At 38.7% G+C, this 21,433-nt stretch overlaps 1 protein-coding gene across 10 annotated transcripts in view; it reads left to right on the top strand.

The window, feature by feature from the left end:
- Window positions 1-20,022: 20,022 nt before the first annotated feature.
- Window positions 20,023-21,433, top strand: part of LOC138705802 (DNA polymerase alpha catalytic subunit-like) — a 133,231-nt gene continuing 131,820 nt past the window's right edge. For all 10 annotated transcript variants that reach the window (XM_069834457.1, XM_069834455.1, XM_069834453.1 and 7 more), the window contains exons 1-2: window positions 20,023-20,125; window positions 20,742-20,915. In XM_069834457.1, the coding sequence (XP_069690558.1) occupies window positions 20,751-20,915 (165 nt within the window). In that variant the 5' untranslated portion in view covers window positions 20,023-20,125; window positions 20,742-20,750. The remainder of the gene's footprint in view (window positions 20,126-20,741; window positions 20,916-21,433) is intronic.

Genomic DNA, 21,433 nt, shown 5'->3' with positions numbered 1-21,433 from the left:
CTTCTGGGTGAAATCCGAAGGCCTGTGTACTATTGTTGAGACTAGTTCTATTGTTGTGAACTAGATGGCGACTGTATATGTATTACTGATTTGTTATGAATACGATTTAGGTGATGAATGAGGCCGGTGATTTTCAAAGACATTGTGGCCCGAATTTCCTGGCATTTGGCTTACGTTTGAGGGAAAACCCTGAAAAACCTCAACCAGGAAATTCAACCCGACCAGGAATCGAACCCGGGCCCTCTGCGTAAGAGACCAGCATGCTGATCCCTACACCACAGAGCCGGTCATATTCATATATTGTGAGATTGTAACAGGACAGTTTTCTTTTATAGTATAAAGATGAACACTCACCACAAGATGAAATAAGTAGCCTACTACCTGAAGATCAGAGTAGCACAAAACTTTGCTTGGAGCCTGTTTTGCTGATTCAATATCTTTAGTCTTTGTAGCCCTTGATGTTTCTTTCCTTTATATCTCTACTAACTTAAATTACCCGGCGTTGCCCAGGTTTTAAATGTTGGTCTATATCTAAATAAACTGTTTGTTAGACTTATCGGAGACCTCGGCAAGGGAACTATATAAAACCAAAACGAACCATATTTATTTATGTTTTCTCCTCCCTAGTGACGAATATTAAAGAAAGTGCCACTAATATCCAAAGAAACTGACTAATCGAAATAATTCCATCTCACCTATGAATAGAGTTTTAACAACTTTAAGACCTTATGCTACAGGGATATTTAAGATATTTAACATTGTGATTGATGATAACATTTATCGTACCACGGCATTATGCATTATTAAGCCTTTCTGCCCACAATATATTTAATTTCCTTCAAGGCCAAACTACAATCTGTAACGGATGGATTCTATCAAATACATGGATTTCAGGGTGTTTTGCAGTAATGGAGACTATACTCATCAGAATTCACTCTCCTGGAGAAGGCAATGTAGAACACTACCACAACAGAAAATCATATTTTTCTATTAACGGCCAAGTCATTAGTGACCATAACTTATTAATAAGAGACGGATTAACAGTTACAGTAAAATAGGTTCTATATTATTATTGCAATATTATAATATTGTAATATTATCACAAATATTACTATAACTTATAATAATTGCTTAAAATCGAATGGCTATAATAGCAATACGTGGGATAAAAACATCATCTTCTTTCGCTTTTCCAGTTAATATTGCCACTCATATTACGTTTCGCATGAGTTTTTGACACAAATTCTTGTTAGTGCATAATTTTGGTGAATCAATATTTCGCAATAGTAGGTCTACTATGGCTATTCAATATTAAGTAAATTATGTGGTAGCAATCCTTGTAGTTTGAAAGAATTCTAGAATTCAATTGGATAAAACAGTCTGCTCACTATCTACAAAACTGCATTGAGGAATTTCATAATACGGTCCTGGACTGCGTAAAGATACTTATTGCATGAATTATTTAGTTTTAGCCTTCGTGATGTGTAACAACAATGTAATTTAATTTCGTGTAAAAATTTCCAAGGCCTCGTGAAAGTCTATGTTGAATACAAGAGACAATAATAAAGAACAATTGACTGTAGAAGATTTTGCATTTTAATATAATACCGTACATGAATATTTGATCTATTTATTTTTATTTTTTATATATTTAATTAATTTAACTTCCATTTACACAATTTTAATGTAGCCTATGTTCTTCTCCTGGTTATGAAGGTTAAATGTGCAAACTTTGGCACATATCGGTCAAAGCGTGTAGATTTGTATAGAGAACATACACACACATACATACATACATACATACATACATACATACATACATACATACATACATACATACATACATACATACATACATACATACATACATACAATTTTATATATTAAGATTATAACTTTCTTGCACGTTTAATTTCTCTGTTTCTGTACCATTCTTATATGCAGTATATACACAACATTGATTTTTCTTAAGGATATAAAATATGAAGGATTAAAGTGAATTAAATACTGATCTGTAAGAACATGCACGATGATTAATATTTCAATACTACTTCGATGGTGAAGACAAAATTATTAACAACATTGTTTTTAAACAATGCAGGCAGCATTATGCTACCATTATTGTAAGTACTGCAAGGTGTGCAAAATTTAAACTCGAAGCATGGATATTTTCAGTACGAAAGTGTCACAAGTCAAAATGGAACATTGCTTTTAGCAACAGTTGAGAATGGAAAACTGTTACAACGTAAAATATAACACTTTCCAATTGAAAAAAAGACTAAATAGCATAACTTTAAAACTGTTATATGTGCATTTATGTCCTAGTAGGAAATTTTTAGAGTTGTAACTGTTACCCTCATCTAAAGATTAAGAAGATTAAAATTGAGATAAAACCTAATATTTTTACCCTTCTAGGGAGAAGATCTAAAAATATCAATATTCATGCACGTACATAAGAATTATAGAAACACATACTTAGTGGTCAGTAATAATAATAATAATAATAATAATAATAATAATAATAATAATAATAATAATAATAATAATAATAATAATACATTATTAAGCGTGGCAATTGATGTTTCTATATACTCCTAATTGAACCGTTGAGCAAAGTAAACATAATATTACATTTTGTCCGAAAGAACAAGAAAAAAGTTCTTCATTCTTTACGATACAACCTCTTACTGCTTGTAGAGATAGAGTTTGTAGAGCGACATGATACTGCTACTGCTTGCCTTCAGTACATGAATGAAACACACAGCAATGTACAGTAAACTCCTCGTACCCGTTTGAATGTCTATGATTACAAGATGTAATCACGACACCCACTTTGGTCACCGCTGTTCTAGAGGAAGAGAGGAGAGAATGCGTAACTATTTTGTATACCAACATACCTGAGTTATGTATCCCGACCCCGGTGGTCAAGCTATGAGCCCCAGAGGCCCAAAACTTAGGGTTCTAATAATTTAATATTAATATCATTATAATACACGAATAAGAATCATTCTGGCCAGACATATAGTCTGGGATTTATCGCTAAGAAAATAACTCATGACTTTAAGTCGTGCGTCTTATCGCCTCACAAGGGTACGAGTCACAGTTCACCCATGCTGGACTCATACAGTATAGGATGACACCCCATCACAGGGCCATGACTGTCAATATGTAACATTATTCTGTCAGACCATGTAAGTTTGACACCAGAATTGACACGTGACCCAAGCCTGGAAGAATTGAATAAAACTGAGGGTTTTCAGCCACTCACCCTCTTTCGTTTAGCTGTCGTCGAAGTTGTAATAACTGACCAGTAGGCTTCACGTCTCAAGTCTTGGGTTCAAACCCTGACTGATTACCTAGCTGACACGTAGTTCAGTCTAAGGGAATTGTACATTTCAGAACCGGCTATACAGGATTGAAAATAAACCAAGTATCATAAAACCTGGCTTCTCATTTCGGTTGAATAAGATATCACACAGCGCGAAGTGAACCAATGGAACCGTGGCTTCAAGTTCGCGATATACAGTACAAATACTTGTTAAGCTGCAAAACTTAACTCCTGTACCTGCTCTGTGACGTCACATATACTTTGTATCAGACAACCTCATTCCAGTTTATAGGTAGCTGAATTACAAAGCTTAATTATTATTATGGGGTGTATACAGCAGTAGCGGCTCGTACCTGAAAAAGTAGGTGAAGCACAAAATTGTTGCAAAGTTTTCAAAGCCCATGTAGGCTAGTTGTATTGATAATCGGAACTCTATGTAACTAAAGTAATTCCCTCCCATAAATTCCCATGATATTCAATCGTGAAAGTGATTTCATTGCATTTATTTCTGCCAGTTATCAATGCACTTACCGGTACATATAAATTAAGATATGGAGAGTCCACTGCAAGAATGATGGATGTCATTTGGAATACATTCTTCAGGAGAAACAATTGAAAGTTTGAAATGCTTAGCGCTCAAAGCTTAACTGTGATTTTCCGATCATTACTGGACAATGACTATCAATGTTAATGCCATATAACTCTCTATGTATATTCTGTATGTCTTAAGCTATACATTGACAGTCTTGGTTCATTTTCGACAAGAAAGTAACATCCATCATTCTTGCAGTGGACTCTTCATATGCTTATTGCTTACCTATCTTGTTCACTAAGTTGATTCTCCATTCCTTCAGGGCTGCGAATCTGCCAATAACGTTCTCATGGAGGGGCTGTGATTCCATCATCTTGTCCAACATATCTTTTTGGAGCGAAATATTCCCTAACGCTGACAGTCTCTACTGTGACATTGAGTTTCTTTGTTTTGTTTTTATTCGTTTTAAACACGAGAAGCTCCTCTCAACCGGTACGCTAGTAAGACGGTAGTATTAAAATGAGAGAATATAACTTATACACTTCTCCAAATACATCTTTGTGTCACGAAGAAGTCTAGCACTTTCTTAACTGGTATATTCCTATATTCACTGTTCTGGTATAAAACTCAAGTTCACTTTTTGGAACCTGCGCCTTTTTTAATATGTTGAAATAGCTAGCTTATAGTGAAAAAAGCGGATCATGTGGGAAATTTCTACTATAGGTAATTGTCAAATTTGGAAGTATCAGCAAGGCTGACGAAACGAAGTTTTTCTAAATCCCCAAATCTTTTATCGATCTGCATGGTGATGTTGTCAATGATCTCAAAGAACAATATCTTGTAATTACGATCATGTTCTAAATCACTTTTTCCACTGTAGCCGCAGTCTGTACTTTCTCCCTGAGAATTCACTTCTACTTTTTGCTACGTTCAAAATTCTAGCATAGCGCAGTAGGCCATCTGAAATTTCCACATTAAGCGAAGAAGTGCTTTCGTCATGGCCCCGAAATGATAATTCCTGCTTGCTTAAATACAAAGCAGTGGCGATGACTGACCGCATAACATGTCTGTTTAAACTAACATTTTCAATATATTGCACTAAAAATAGCCTAGCATTTTCTTTCAGGTTATTCCCAATAGTGTTCATATTTTTCTGTAAATTTTTGAACTGCAGCACGCACTTTAAATGTTCCGCCGAATTTTCATGTTTTTGTAGAGCACGACTAACATTATTTTAGAAAATCACTGAATCCAGTTTCATTCCACACATTTTTTTTTAACTCCAAGTAGTAGGCATGACTAACAAAATAGTATTTCAATGTAGTGGCTCCCACACAACCACTCACTGATGCTTGCAGTACCATGAAGTTTTAAAATTAAGTTCGTATGATTTACCAGCTTGTGAGTTTACCTTTTTTACAGTTTATGTCTAAAATTGGTTGAGTTCTGTCTAGAAACAATAGATATCTCCTATACTGCTCACACGATTAAACGAGGTTTGAATTAATGTACACACTGTGTCACTGAAGGGATTCATTTTCACATTGCAACATAACAATACAAAAACTTATAGGGTAGGTCCTAACACACTTATTAGAAATTAATTAAAAACTGAAATGCACTTAATATCTTCACCTACTAAAGTGATAAGTAAAATAAATTATATTTTAAAAATTAGGCCTATCATAACTGAAAAACTCGACATAGGCATACCGACACAAAACACGACAAAAAACAGACTGAGGAAAGGCAAAAATCCATTCTCAACTTCCACTAAAAAGGCTGTGTTCAGAATATCAAACTTTCTTTCCATTGCTTTCATAGTATTAATTTTTAATGGAATTTTCCTATGAGCAACAGTAAAATTGTGGCCAGAAGAATAAAAAATGAAAGGAATGAAGATATCAGCACAAAAATTAAAATCATAAAACATAATAGGACCTATATAGGAAGAAGAATTGACGAAGCAGAAATTTTAGGAAAGAATTTTCTTTAGGACGGGCCATGTTGCTGGACAGACAAGTAGTCGTAAATCTCCGTGTCACCCATTATAGAAAGCGCATTGGCTGGGCTGAAGACCAAATACGTGTTCGTCACAGCAACACCCGTTTCTTGAAGAATGTGGAAGTGCGTGTCATTGTCATAGCAACCACCCTAACATAGAAGAACAAAATAATATTTTAAATCTGAGAATCATTGCCTCGTCGCTGCCGCTCAAGGAACTGAGACGTGAACAGCGGGAATATTAAAACAACCTGGTGATGCTGTACTTGACATTTATTGATTTATAGCGCTATAGTTTTTAAATTGAATAATTTAATACATGAAATGTAAATCAAATGGCTCGCAAAATAACAAGTGAAATGTTCGAACCAATCGGGACAGGGACCTGTTCGGATTATCGAAATTTGGGATTAAGTGAGGGACAGGGATGCAAGTAGGGAAACCACGCCTTATCCATCCCCTCCCCACCCTTCACTGATCACTGTTCAGTTTCATGGTCGGAAGAAGCTTAGGCTACAGATTATCATAAAATTATAGCAAACAAGAACTTACATTCATTCATTAGTGATAAAATAAGTTGTAATACTGCATATACTTGTATAGCCAGTTTCGTATTTACTTTTAAATATTTACGAAGACTTTCGGTATTTTTTTAGTTTTCCATTGCTCTCTTCTATTCTCTGTTCCATTCCAGCTTGGGCTGATTAGTTGGTTGGTTTTGTCCGAGATTTTCCCCAACCGTAAGACGAATGTCAGGTAATCTGTGGGGAATCCTCGAGCTCATTTCGCCAAATACCACCTCGCTATCACCAATTCCATCAGCACTAAATAACCTAGTAGTTGATACGGCGTCGTTAAATAACCAAATAAAACAAGTGTTTTATATTATTCCTTGAACTTCATATCGCCACCGACGTAGCTCAGACGGCTGAGACGCTTACCAGCCGATTCGGAGTGCGCTCGGGAGTGGGTTCGATTCCCGCTTGGGCTGATTACCTGATTGGGTTTTTACAGAGATTTTTCCCAACCGTAAAGTGAATGTCAGTTAATCTATGGCGAATCCTCTACCTCATTTTGCCGAATACTATCTCGCCATCATCAATTCCATCGACAGTAAATAATCTCGTAGTTGATACAGCGTCGTTAAATAAGCAATTAAAAAAAACTTTCCTATCAAATTCTATAATGCGCGCAAACTTGGAACCGAGAGCGGAATTGTGGACTCATCTGAGAGAGCAGGCTCGTAGGGACAAGACGTGCACGGGTCCGGGGCTGTGGTGCCTCCCCTCTCTCTGAGGACCGCGTCCGGATTGATCCCCAAATCCTCATGAATGACGTCCGAGTGGATTCGAGATTTGATTTCTACCTATGTTTACCTAACGTCCGAGTTGATTCCCTTTGCTTGTATAGAGTCAGCGAGAGGGTGATGTTTAAATAATGTCTGTGTTGATAACTTCTGCCTGTAGGCTGTAGAGGGCCAGCGAGAGGGTGGTGTTTGCCTGTCGTATGCTGAGGACTTTAGTGCTGCAGTAACCTGTGATCGAATATTGTACGAAATGGAACTATAAAAATTGGAGATTTATCTTTCGATGAGGTGGAAAAATTCAAATAATTCGGTTGAGAAGCTTCTGTCATCTAGTCTTCTGTCAAAAAATCTGAAAGTTAGAATTTATAAAACAATTATATTACCGGTTGTTCTGTATGGTTGTGAAACTTGGACTCTCACTTTGAGAGAGGAACAGAGATTAAGGGTGTTTGAGAATAAGGTTCTTAGGAAAATATTTGGGGCTAAGAGGGATGAAGTTACAGGAGAATGGAGAAAGTTACACAACGCAGAACTGCACGCATTGTATTCTTCACCTGACATAATTAGGAACATTAAATCCAGACGTTTGAGATGGGCAGGACATATAACACGTATGGACGAATCCAGAAATACATATAGAGTGTTAGTTGGGAGGCCAGAGGGAAAAAGACCTTTGGGGAGGCCGAGACGTAGGTGGGAAGGTAATATTAAAATGGATTTGAGGGAGGTGGGATATGATGGTAGAGACTGGATTAATCTTGCTCAGGATAGGGACCAATGGCGAGCTTACGTAAGGGCAGCAATGAACCTCTGGGTTCCTTAAAAGCCAGTAAGTAAGTAAGTAGTAATCTGTGATCATGGAATATAAGTAGGGGGCGAATGTTGATGAAAAGTCATCCTCTTATTTTTCACACTAGGACCATGTCCATTAATATACAAATCCTTCCTATGTTAATATCAACGTAAAAAATAATTTCTTATATTGCATTTTTTTATGTTTTTGAACTGATAAGTCAATTTTATTTTATTTTTTTTTTTCGCAATTTATTGGTCATTCTTAATACTTTGAAGGACTTTTAGTTCATTTGGAATGCATTTTTAATTTCTTCTTTACCGATAGGTCTGTTAATTCATTTTCTAAGAAACTAGGTCAGTTGTAATTACCTACTGAATAAGTGAATGACAGTGAAGTTTGAGTTTTGTAGTTTGGAATAGACTCTGAAGTCCAGCCCTCATTCCACTGAAGGCTTCACTTCACACAACGGAAGTAATATAAAATGCTTAACAACAGATTAGTTTAAGTCAAGTCCCTACAGTCTCGGGTGCGCGGAACAAGGAAACCAGGACAAATTGAACGCTGCGCTTGCCGCCATGATGATGGAGAGCAGATGGATAATAGCAGTACGTAAATCACACACTCTAACGCTGTGATGATCTAAAATTGACAGATTATGACCATTTTCGACGTTTAATGTAAAATTAGGACAAAATAAATATATTCAAAGTTTCATTGATGTGGGTCAGAGCATTAAAGAAAAGAAAATACTTACTCAGCAATTGATAGAAAACATGCTCATACATCCATAAATAGCCCTACACAATACACATTATACTGGATGTTCATTTCAAAGTGTGTCATGACGTCACTGTTGATGAGTCAGCGATTTGAAGCGAGTTTCAGCTTTTGTGTCAGAGAAGTTGCCTATTAATCAAGGCGTTCAATCTGAACTTGAGAACGTGTACGGTATAACTTGAACGTCGTAGCAACAGATGGCGGTCTGTAAGATCTGTGTGCTATCATAACCTCTTTCGAACTGTGTTTTTCGCGGCCAAGTCGTACGCAGGGCATTTGTTATCATCGGTTGCGTACGGCAAAATTTCACAACACAAATCAAATGCTCCGTGTCCATGTTGACCGTCGAAATTAATGTCAACAAATATGTAAATAATCGTCTTAACCCTCTCCCCATATCCCGACAGTAAGAAAAAACTCACCTCAGTACATGTTTCGAAACAGTTCACATTCCTGCCACTACCGGCGTTACCGTACGTATCGGTAAGTATTCTTCTGAATGAACGCCGTACTTGCTAGGCAACTTCTCTGGCAGATAAGTAATACACCTCTGCGGAAGTGTAGGAAGATTGAATTCTCTAGGCTCATCGACTAGCCACATGACGGCATACAGCGAGCCATGACACACTTTGAACTGAACAGCCAGTAGAATGTATAATTTTACGTTAATCAGCATATTGTTAGGTTTCAGAGAATCAAACATTATATTAACATACATTACTCTTAGATCACAAGACGTAAATACATGCACCTTGATTACACAAGTTCTTATTATAATCAAAGACTTAAGTGAAATAAATATGTGATAATCAGTATAGACCTGTTGTTAAGTTTTAGAGAATCGAAAATTATTTTACCGGTACTTTTACACCACAGGACATAAGTAACCACGCAAAATATAATGCGCAAAGGTAGCCAAATTACATTGAATTTATAAGTCATTCTTCAATTAATAAAGGGAATGCTATCAATTATAAAAAGTAGTCTACCAGTACCTAATACATTGCAAATACCGGTAATAGATAACATGACCTAAAAACTAAACATTGTGCAAAATAAAAAAACATACTTTTTATGAGTGGATTTTTTTTACATACTGTATTGCTATTTTAAATAAATAAATACGTATCATTGCTTGCGGACTGATAGTATCTAGATAAGGTGTGTGAGAAAGTTTTGTGTTTATTTGGTTTCACTTATAGATGTGAACAGTTATTTTCTATTACGAAAATAAACAAATCTCAAACAAGAAATGATGGGCTTTTAACGGCAGTTCTTCTCATAGCTTGTGCTAATACAGTTTCTCCAAATCTTGAGAAATTGAGTAATATGAATTAATGTGCAACAGACATGTTTTGTTTTTTGTTTAAGGAAGTGTTTCATTACTTTGTGTTCTTATTCAGTTTGGTAGAATAACATTTTCTTTTGAAACATATAGTACGTACGAAACTTGAATAAACCGGTTTTCGTGCACTCTATAAGCACACTTCTCTCGTAGTAGGGCATACACCGTGAAAGCACAGTCTAGTATATACAGTCGCGAAGCTCAATACGTAGTAAATATGCAAACATTAGATAGTTGCTCACCACTAGGATCGCTAATATCGCCTCATTACAGGCAATGCAAAATAGTACCGTCACAGTCTATTGTTTCTAGCACCCTCAAAACTCAAGCTTCGTGACTGTATATAGTAGACTGTGGTGCAAGCACAGAGTGTAAAATTCTGCCCAACCCTGCTCTAAATCTCCTACACAAATACACGCCTTCAGTAATAGAAACTCCACACTAGATGGCATCAACAACGATGTTAATTCCGAGCATTGAAAACAGGGTTTAAGCAGACGTTCCCTCAACACGACACAGTTAACCAGCTTTGAGTGAAATCAACAGTAAATAGAGAGCAGTGAACCGTCAGTGCAGTGTACCTACTCCAATTTTACGAACAATATCCGTATAAGTTAATGTTAATAGTGTTTTATTACTACAAAATATCACATCGACAATTCAAAAGTACGACTGAAGACGTGAATTAGATACAAGGTGAGCACTAAAATGACATATTATCTAGTACTAAAACTACATATTATCTGGCACTAAAATTACATATTATCTATAGGCCTATATATTTGTGTGTCAATGCTTCCTCTACCTGCAAAGACGATATCCATTGCATTTACGATACAGCTGGGGCAAGCCTCCGCTGCCCCCAAGATACCTTCGCCATAACCCTTCTATACAGACCGTCAAAAACCAACAAAATGCATAACAAACATAGATAAAATTGTCAGAGTTAACAATAATGCCGTCCACACCTGTGGAGTAACGGTCAGCGCGTCTGGCCGCGAAACCAGGTGGCCCGGGTTCGAATCTCGGTCGGGGCAAGTTACCTGGTTGAGATTTTTCCGAGGTTTTCCCTCAACCCAATACGAGCAAATGCTGGGTAACTTTCGGTGCTGGACCCTGGACTCATTTCACCGGCATTATCACCTTCATTTCATTCAGACGCTAAATAACCTGAGATGTTGATACAGCGTCGTAAAATAACCCAGTAATAAAAAAAAAACAATGCCTACGAGATTTGAGAGTAGTTCAAAAGTGGCACATGTGAACAGCTGGCGTCTTCTACGCAATTACCACACGCCCGCTCCGGTATTGTACACTTCAGCCTACTTTGATCTAAAGGTACCAGTATTTTATTCTTCGGACTTCGTACAAAATTACTGGAAAAGTATCACACTTCAAGCAAAATGACATCATTACAATAAACTGCATCATAGTTCTGTTTAATAGTAAAACTTAAAATTTACTACGGGATATAAACTCCTAGTCATAAGAAATCTCACGACAATATTATGAGAAAGTATTTTAAAAAGATAATCATGAAAGCAAGTTTTGCTGCTGTTCGATATTAACCTTTCGCTGTCAAAATGTAGGCTACATCGAGCAATGTTATACAAAAACAACAATTATGATTTAAAAACTTTCCGCGTATCTGCATTACATTCGTCATATGAAGTCTTCACGTTTAGCCAGGTTTTTTTAGAAGAGTTCTACTCCTTGCTTTGCGATTTTGTTAGTCTATGTCAATCGAGCCTGTGTGTAATGTGTCATGTATATATACACTGCACGCGAACATTAATATGGTTGTTTCATAATATCGCGCTACCCAATATTATCTCATAGGCTATTTCCACGTAAACAGTGAAGAGAAGAATTGGAATGCTTGGTTCTAAACCTCGGACGCAATATCAATACAGAGTGTAAGGGGTATAAGTTCTGTCCTTTTCACAGTCGTTGTGAACAGTTTACAGCAGTGGTCGTCAGCACTCTCTGAAATGTGCAAAGTGTAAGCGGTGCCGTCCCGTGTGCACCGTCGTGCAGCAGGAAGCGGTAAAGAGCATACCCGCTAGCAGCTACGAGTGCACCATGGTGCACCAGCGAATAGGGATTACAAAGAATGGACATTGAGCGAATTTTCCTGTGTTTTGTTTCTCTGTGCGCCAGCGTTTAGTTCCACTTTCAAGCGCTAGAGGTTAGTGTAATCGAACATACGCTAAGATAATAATTGAGAACAGAGTTGAGACACAGGATCCAAACATCGCCTACCTTATTGCATAATCCAGTAACGCTTTGCTTCAAATACATTCAAGTTAACAGCTTTTCCTTATTTCTCAGTGACAAACTAGTTGTAATAATAATATTTTATATTTCAGATATAATAAATTATATTATAAAATAATATAATACATTATAAAATTAAGTATCGAATTCGTTTAATATTTGTATATAATATAATATAAGTATATGGTTTTACTTCTCGTAACAGTTTTGTTTTTCCATTTTCAGCGCTATCAAATCATTACATATTTTAATTGTTGTTGGGGTCAACGTCTCAACTCTTATTATAAAGGAACTCTAGAGTCTAGATATTACAGTTAATGGCGGATTTATTATTTTATGGATCCAATTTATTTTATTTGAGTACATAATGTACCTAGATGTATTAATTATATGTGTTATATTTCCGCTGTGTAGACTGCTAGTTGGTGTGATGTCAGCGCCAACCCTAGGGAGAAAGCAGAATCTCACGCTTTAGCTGGCTTGAAGGTCATTGAAATCAGTCCGGCTACATCAAAGGTACCGACGCGAAGTGTTCATTCTTTATAATCCCTATTCGCTGGGTGCACTGTGTTTTCCGCGGGTAAGAGACGCTAGCCCCAGGGTGCTCTGCGTACATAATGTGTTGAAAGATTGGGTGGAAGAAGTTGCCGATGATAATTGGAAAGCTCGGCCTAAATGGTGTAAGGTGATATTGAAATGTTCAGATTTAATTATCCATACGATTTTGCATAGAACATTGAATGTACAAAGTGACACACACTTTCCATAATTTAGTCTACATTTTTATAAAATTCTCTAACTCCTAAAACTGTATAGTTTGTATTTCAAATTTGGAAGTGAAGTGTTAAGAAAAATATGGAGTTTTTCAACTACAGTTCAGCGGTTTTTTTAAGCTTGTGCAGCGGTAAATGGAATTCTGAGTTGGCAACACTGCACCTCTCCCTCATGCCGTTCGGAACAGTTCGGCTTCAGTATTCGTGGCGGACATATTAAAATCTCTATGTAGCATCGAGCCTTGCGATATAGAATTTAATAAATAAGTAATGTCCAACTAATAGATATTTATACAAAAGTTGGATATTTACAGTTAATAACTTACTAAATTGTCACATAAAATATTGGCCGCGATCAGTATGTTATGAATTAAAAAGATATCGCAACAATGAGTATCAATTATTCCTGACTGCATGATGCGTTGAGGAAGGTGGTAATGGATAGCCAACTTCACAAGGCCGAAAAAGTAAACTGGTGTGATTCTGTCTTCCGGTGACATTTGCATTAAAAGTAAATAAATAAATAGAAGTAACCTATAGGTAAATGAGAAGTACTGTGCTGTTGATATCAGTTATTTTTACTTCATTTACATACAGTATACATACCTTAAGGAAATGGAATGATTTTACTGGACATTATGATATCTTGGTACTACTGTAAAGTAGTGTGTTGATCGTCCTCGTCTCCTTGTGTGATTAAAAGATAATGCAGCAATAACCCCAAAATATCTGCATCTCATAGGAAGGGGAGAATCTCCATTGTGTGAGTGCCAACAACAGTTGGGAGAAATAAACCATATGTTCTTTCAATGTCAACTCCATAAACAATCCATAGACGAACTAATACACGACATCAGCCAAAAACTAGGATTGGGACCCTGGAAGATTCCAGAGATATTAGTCGAAAATGAAATCCAGATAGGAAAACTCTTATATACCCTCATGAAAATCTGTAAAATTAAAATATATATATATATATAAAAAACACAGTCAGACTCTCAATATACTATGATATTACAGTGAAAATTGTGCTCACAAAACACGACGCCAAAATCGAATGAAAGAGGATCGATATAGCGTCAGAAAATAAAAGAATAAGAAGAAGATGTGATTAAAAGCGCGGACGCTCGGTGGGTGATATTTCAGGTTGGATTCATCGATCAGGAGAGGCTGTTTGGACTTCAGAGAGAGCAGATCTGAGCAGAGCCACCAGTCCACAGCTTTCCGCTTCTTCGCACCTTCTGCCGCCTTCGCCAGTTCTTCGGTTCGGCGCTGCCTGTGTTGCTGTGCTGCTTACTGGGTGCGGACCGCGGCGACAACGAAGAGGAGGCCTTGCAGTTTTTGGAATCTAGCTGGGCCAGGAGGCCCAGCGTGAAGTAGGGAATTATATGGTGTGCCTACCCACCGGTGTTCTAACAAGTCCGGCCACCTAGCGGTGTTAACTGGGGGACTTGTTAGGATAGCAGCTGCCACTCACTGCCTGGCTGGGTCGATTGAGTGGTAGCAGCTGAGCTGCACCAGGGCGTGCGCCCTATAGAATTCTAAATTTTTACTTCACTTACGTGTGGGACTAACACCCTCTAACTTCGAAAAGAGCATCATCCGCGGCTGGCCCTTCTGAGGGCCAGTTGCAACTGCAGTGCTACTGTAGTCTGCCCTTCTCAGGGCTACTACATAGTACATTGCCGTAACAAAACCATGTGCTCTGCCAGGAGGTAAGCCTGTGCATCACAAAATCGATATGAGAACTACACGTAAGTTGAAGACTGTGATGGAGAGCTGCGTTGGACCTAAGACATCACCCGCAGCGACTAGGGCGAGATCGTCCAGAGCTGTGGTAGAGACGAAGACTAAGCTTCCTGTCAAGGTAAAGCAGAGGCAGAAGCTTGATTCGCCGGGATCATCTCCGGCATCAAGTACTGCCGACTCTTCGGAAAGTCTGCCCTCACCGGCAGCTTCCGAATCGTCGATAGGGGCTCCACCCTCGCCCTCAGTGGGCGGTGAGACCCCGAGAGCAAGGAGGACTAGTGTGTCCTCCATCTCTACAGCCTCCAGTACTGGAGAGCTTTCTGTGAATGATAGGGGACCTGAAACATGGCCTCCATCTATACTAGTAGTCAACGAGACGGGTGCAGCTGCAACACGCTCACCCACTCAGCCAGAGACGGTAAATCCCGAAGTTGCTGCGAATGACTTTCTGACCACGAGGAGGGATGATATTCCTCCTGTAATCATCGCAAATGATTACAAAGGTGACCCGGTCACTATGCTCACGATGTACCGGGACGAGCATGATCCGATGGACATTAGCTGTAAGCGGTTAATGTCAGGATTCGGAGTGAAGACTTTCACGCAACGTGACTATGCTTCACTGATCAAGTTCCTAGAGCGGAACAATGTTCCTTTTCATCTGGTGGAAGCCAGAAACGAGAAGGTCATTAAGGCCGTGGTGAAGGGGCTTCATCCTAGGACGAACCCCAACACCGTGACACAAGAACTGACTCGGCTAGGTTTTCCTGTGCGGAACACAGTTGTCATGTATGACAACTACCGTAAGGCCCCGAACGGGATGTTTCAGATACATCTCACTGACAATGAGAAGGCGAGATCGATTCTCGACCTAACCAGCCTACTGTTCACAACCATAAGGGTTGAAAAATATTTTCAGAGGCCCACTCCCCCACAGTGTACTCACTGCTGGAGGTTCGGTCACACTGCTAGACAGTGTAAAGCACCAGCTCGGTGCAGGAAATGCGCCGGACAGCACGTAACATCTGCGTGCATGATGCCGGCGCACTACACACGTTTGTGTGTAAATTGTCAGGGCGAACACCCTGCAACATATAGAGGTTGCAGGGAATATGTAGCCTATAAAAATCTGCACCAGAGAAGGCTTGGCATAACGAGTCAGACTGCCGGTTCTGCTCGACTTCCCCCTCCCCCTCCTGCTCCGGTTAACAACCTGGATAATTTTCCAGTACTGCTTCCCTCACAGGTCGCAGATCCAGAACCTGCTCCCTCCCGGCAAGTTCCTGCAGCGCCCTCAGAAGGCGAATGGCAGGTTGCCGGGAACAAAGGTAAGAAGGGAAAACGCGCTGTAGTTGCTACTAGCAAAGTTCCCCTTACTGCCACCAAACCAGCAGCTAAAGAGACATCTGCTGAAAAAGAGGTGTTCATACTCACCTCTCAACCGGGTACGTCTGCTGACTATAGGCGACCCAATGAGAGCGGGCGGACTTTTAGCCAGGTTGCGACCGCCCCACCAGCACCTCGCCTAAACCTCCCTCAAACAAACCGAGAGTGGGCGAATGCTTTCAAACAGCAGGCAGCCACTTAGGACCCTCAGTTTACGCTGTCTCTCATGTTTCAGATATTGAAACAAATGAGCGCGTATCTGGGGGAAAATCCTTACCTTTTCCAAGCAGCCCAGACGATCAGTAGGGCTATAGCCACACCGACGAGACCACGTAGACCTGCCGGTGGAAGAAGGAACGCGAGGAGATCGCCATGGTGATTTTCGCGTCCTAATATGGAACGCTCGAGGACTACGCGCAAATAAAAACGAGCTTAGGCATTATTTAGAAACTAAATATATAAAAATTGCGCTCATATCGGAAACTCATCTCCGCCCTTCCAATAAGTTTAGAATTACAAATTACAAAGTTTACCGTACGGATCGTTCAATCGATCCGGGACAGGACGCGGCAGTCAGGGGAGGGGGCACTGCCATACTAATTCAAAGAGGAATTCCTCACTATGAGCAACTGCTCCCTCAACTAGAAAAATTGGAAGCCACCGCTATAACTTTACAGATCTTAAATTAACCTGTAACGTTTGTAGCTGTATATTGCCCTCCCCAATCACTTAAGGTTAGGGACTTAGACATCCTCATGGATACTGGACGAAAGATGGTAGTCGGCGGAGACCTAAACTCAAAACACACTGTGTGGGGCTGTCGTGTGGGCAACTCGGACGGCAATAAGCTTTATCGCCACTCCCTTAGGAGTGACTATGTTGTTTCTGCCCCGAGTACACCCACACACATCCCAGACATTGCTAACCATCAGCCAGACATTTTAGATATTGCACTTCTCAAAAACATTAATTTTCATACCAAACTTTCGGTACATGACTCGTTAGCAAACTCAGATCATAAACCTGTTATCATTACGTTTCGAGCGCAACTACAATTATCCCCTCCAAAAACTGTGCTACTCTACAAAGCAGCCGACTGGGAACTCTTTCGAGATAAGTTGGACGCTCTCACAGATGACGTGGTTCCTACATCATCTGTTGAGATCGAAGAAGCTGCTAAAACGCTAACGAATGCTATACAGGAATCTATGTCGGTAATTCCAACGAAAACTATTACTCCGGGGAAATTAGAACTTCCACAGGATACTTTAAAATTAATAAGGGAAAGAAATGACTGTCGACGTGCCTGGCAAAGAACGCGGGACCCTCGCCTAAGACCAAGGATAAATCGTTTAAAAAGGGAAATTTCTCAGAAAATAAACGATCAGATTATCCAAGCCTGGACTCAAAAACTTAGTAAATTAGATACCGACAATATGAGCGAAGTGTGGAAAATTACAAAGTTTTTCACTAAGCCATATAGTGACATCCCTCCCATCCAGCACAATGGGACAACGTACAATAGTCCAGAGGAGAAGGCAACTATTTTCGCGGAAGTCCTCGAGAACTCCTTCCATCCACACGGTGACTTATATGACAGACAAATACATGACAGAATAACACAAGACACAACTACGTACCTACAAAACGTGGACATCAACAATAACGACGCACCACTGATCCGTCCTGCTAGTGTTCACGAGATAAAATGGCAAATTAGACACTTGCCAAATAAAAAAGCCCCTGGCCCCGATGGCATACAGGCTGAAGTACTGAAACAATTATCACATAAATCGTATAAACTGCTTACAATTATCATAAATGCTATCTTTCGGATAGGCTATTTTCCTAAAATTTGGAAAAACTCGCATATTATTCAAATTCCTAAGCCAGGAAAGAATAAATGTGATCCATGTAATTATCGACCCATTAGTCTACTAAATGTTCTAGGTAAAGTTGCGGAAAAGATCATACAAAAAAGATTGAAATCCGAGATCGGAAACAATGATCTAATCCGAAACGAACAGTTTGGATTCCGTTCAGGTCACTCGTGCACACAGCAATTGCTGCGCACAACGGAATTCATTACCACTGCATTTAATTTAAATCGAACAGTAGCGGCTATATTCCTAGATTACACACAAGCCTTTAACAGAGTTTGGCATGCGGGCTTGATTCATAAATTAATTAACAACAATTTAAATTGCCGCCTAGTTAAGCTGTTGGACAATTATATTCGGGGCAGAACGTTCCAGGTTAAACTGAACGACGTGCTCTCCACGTCGCGAGGTATTAACGCAGGAGTGCCTCAGGGCAGCATTCTGGCACCGATACTTTTCCAAATTTATATTAATGACCTACCTTTTCATCAAAATTTCAACAATAGCATTCTAGCGCTATACGCGGATGATTCGGCATTTCTCACTGCATCGTGGAAGCCAAATGTTGCCATTAATAGGCTACAAGGTCACCTACGTGACATTGAACCATGGCTCCTCAGATGGAGAATTAAATTAAATATATCAAAAACACAAGCCATATTATTTAGCAGGAGAAATAAATTCAATAGACCGGGCATAAATCACACAAAATTAGCCATAAATGGATCACAAATCGAGTGGAAAACTTCAGTAAAATATCTCGGAGTAACACTGGACAGACGGCTCACTTTCTCCGAACACGTACTACAAAAACTCAGACTTGCCAATGCTAGAATGGTGGAGCTTTATCCAATATTAAATAAAAGCAGACATCTAAACATACACACAGCTCTAACTTTGTATAAAACATTAATTAGGTCAGTAATGTTATATGCTTGTCCTGCTTGGGGACATGCACCTATTACAGTCCGTAAAAAATTACAAGTTTTCCAAAACAAAATTTTAAGATTCATCACAGGACTTCCTAGAGTAACTCCTGTTAGATTGATTCATGAAGAATTAGAAATTTCGACAATTCAAGAATATATCTCAAATCAAGCCTTCTGCACGTACACAAAGTCGTACAGCAGCACAAACGCACTAATTTCTTCATTAGGAAATTACAACCCTGCGTTAGACAAACATAAAAGACCTAAGAGTGTACTCCACCCTCTAGCTTGGAACGACAACGTACAAGACGAATACCAACTTGAACAATAAATAACCACTTGACTCCACACACAGACAAGGCTATTAATGCATTAATAATGTTATTTCTCTGTTTCAGGGTCATCACGTTATTGGCAGTTTAGATCCATTGTTCCAATTGTTAACACTTTTATGGACTTTTAATGTATGTGTATTTTGAATAATGATTAAATTAAAAACTCCCACCCGAACATATTCCGACCAAACTATAGCCAATTGGCTTGTCGTCAGCACGACATCTCATCCTGCTCTAGGTTTTTCCGTGGTTTCCCTTGAGCAATAAGACAAATGTCGGGATGAGCCCTAAAAGAAATGGGCCACGGACCACTTCCCTTCCCCCACTCTTTCTCTTCTACTATCACAAAGAACTTGCTAATTTCTTAGATACCAACCCTGAATTATGACAATAGGGGAACATAAATATATTGTAAGTTCACAGGGCTAACGGCTTCGAAGCTGGGTACCTGGTTCTAATGAAGTGCACTGGTAGCAATCTAAAACATGGGGGCATGAGATAGTTACTCTGCCTGCCATTAAAAATTCACTTCACTAAATCCCCAAGGTAAAAAAAAAAAAAAAAAAAAAAAAAAAAAAAAAAAGGGTGATATTTCAGTGAATGGTGAAGTGTTAGCTTAATACATATCATACAAATATATCGTAATGTGTGTGTGGTGAAAAATTGGAAAATACATAGCTTCCAAGGAATTTCTTCGCGAGTTGAGAGGTTAGTTTAATGTTTATAATTATTATAAAACATATATGGCTCCTATGGCCTTGTAGTGGCAAAAAAAAAAAAACCGGACCGACGGAATAATCAAAATCCCCGAAATGAACTGCTGCGCATGCCGCCCGCATTCACAAGATAGCGAGTAATCTATTGAAATTGTTGTAGTTTCGACTGCTGACTTAGCCCATTTCGAAAGCCATTACAAAATAAGCTGGTAAAATTCATGTTCTGGGAATAATAAGTTAATTAAGTAGTAAAATATCGCTGCAATCGAAAAGTATTGGGAATAAATTTGAATAAGGAACAAAAAAAGTTTCCTTCCCAGGCAGGATTCAACCACGAAAGTCTTAGTTACCAGACTATCTTGGCTCTGGAGTGAACAAGGCTCTGAAGTCAGCTACAAGGGTCGGTCCGGTTTTTTTTGCCATTACTGTACATAAAAACGGAAATTCACTAATAATTCATGGCACCAAAAATAAGTAGTGGAAAAACCAAATACTAAGATACGGTTAATTTATTGATTCCTTCATAACATTATAGCTTGACTTCTTATGTTCATAAGGACTGCATTTTATTCATAACTAACATATAATAATGATGATGTTCATGGCAGCATTATGACATGAAAACGAAGACTGATAAAGAGGAAGAGGTGACCATGATGGATGTGTATAAAGAGTTCAATGAGAAGATAGCAGAAAGCCACAAAATCCTGCAGTTCAAATCCCGCAAAGTTGACGCAACTACGCATTTGATATTCCAGGAGTACCTAGAGGTTGTATACCCTGTAAGTAATGGGAAGGAAAGTTCTTTCCGTGACATTGATTCTTACATGAAAGGAGAATTAAAAGTAGTGGTTTCACAGAAAGATACACGAACAGACTGATCCAAATTTTGGCATCATTTCTAATGAGAAATGTTATTACTCATGGGTTTCATACAATTGTTGTGGAGATGTAATATAATACCAATTTGTAAAATCTTTCACAGCTCTGATTTAGCTTTTGTATGTTCACAGGTTGTCTCATGCTTGCTCAGGAGGGATTATGTATATAGACGAATCCAAAATTTTCAGTTTGCATAAATATTCAACAAGACAGACGTGTTCTATTTCTAAATTAACTGTTGCTACTTCTTTCCTTGGTTTAAATACGTTTTCCTTGCAAATTTTTTGTCCAGTGGTTCCTTCTCTTACCTTACACGAGTTTTGTGTAATAAAAGTAGTTTTATTGCATTTCATTTTTAATGTTATAATATATTATAATAACGACATTTTCTACTTAGAATACAAATTGGACTGAGAAA

Source organism: Periplaneta americana, chromosome 9 (assembly GCF_040183065.1).
Source record: "Periplaneta americana isolate PAMFEO1 chromosome 9, P.americana_PAMFEO1_priV1, whole genome shotgun sequence".
NCBI classification, from domain to species: Eukaryota; Metazoa; Arthropoda; class Insecta; order Blattodea; family Blattidae; genus Periplaneta; species Periplaneta americana.
This window is presented reverse-complemented; position numbering and strand designations above follow the sequence as displayed.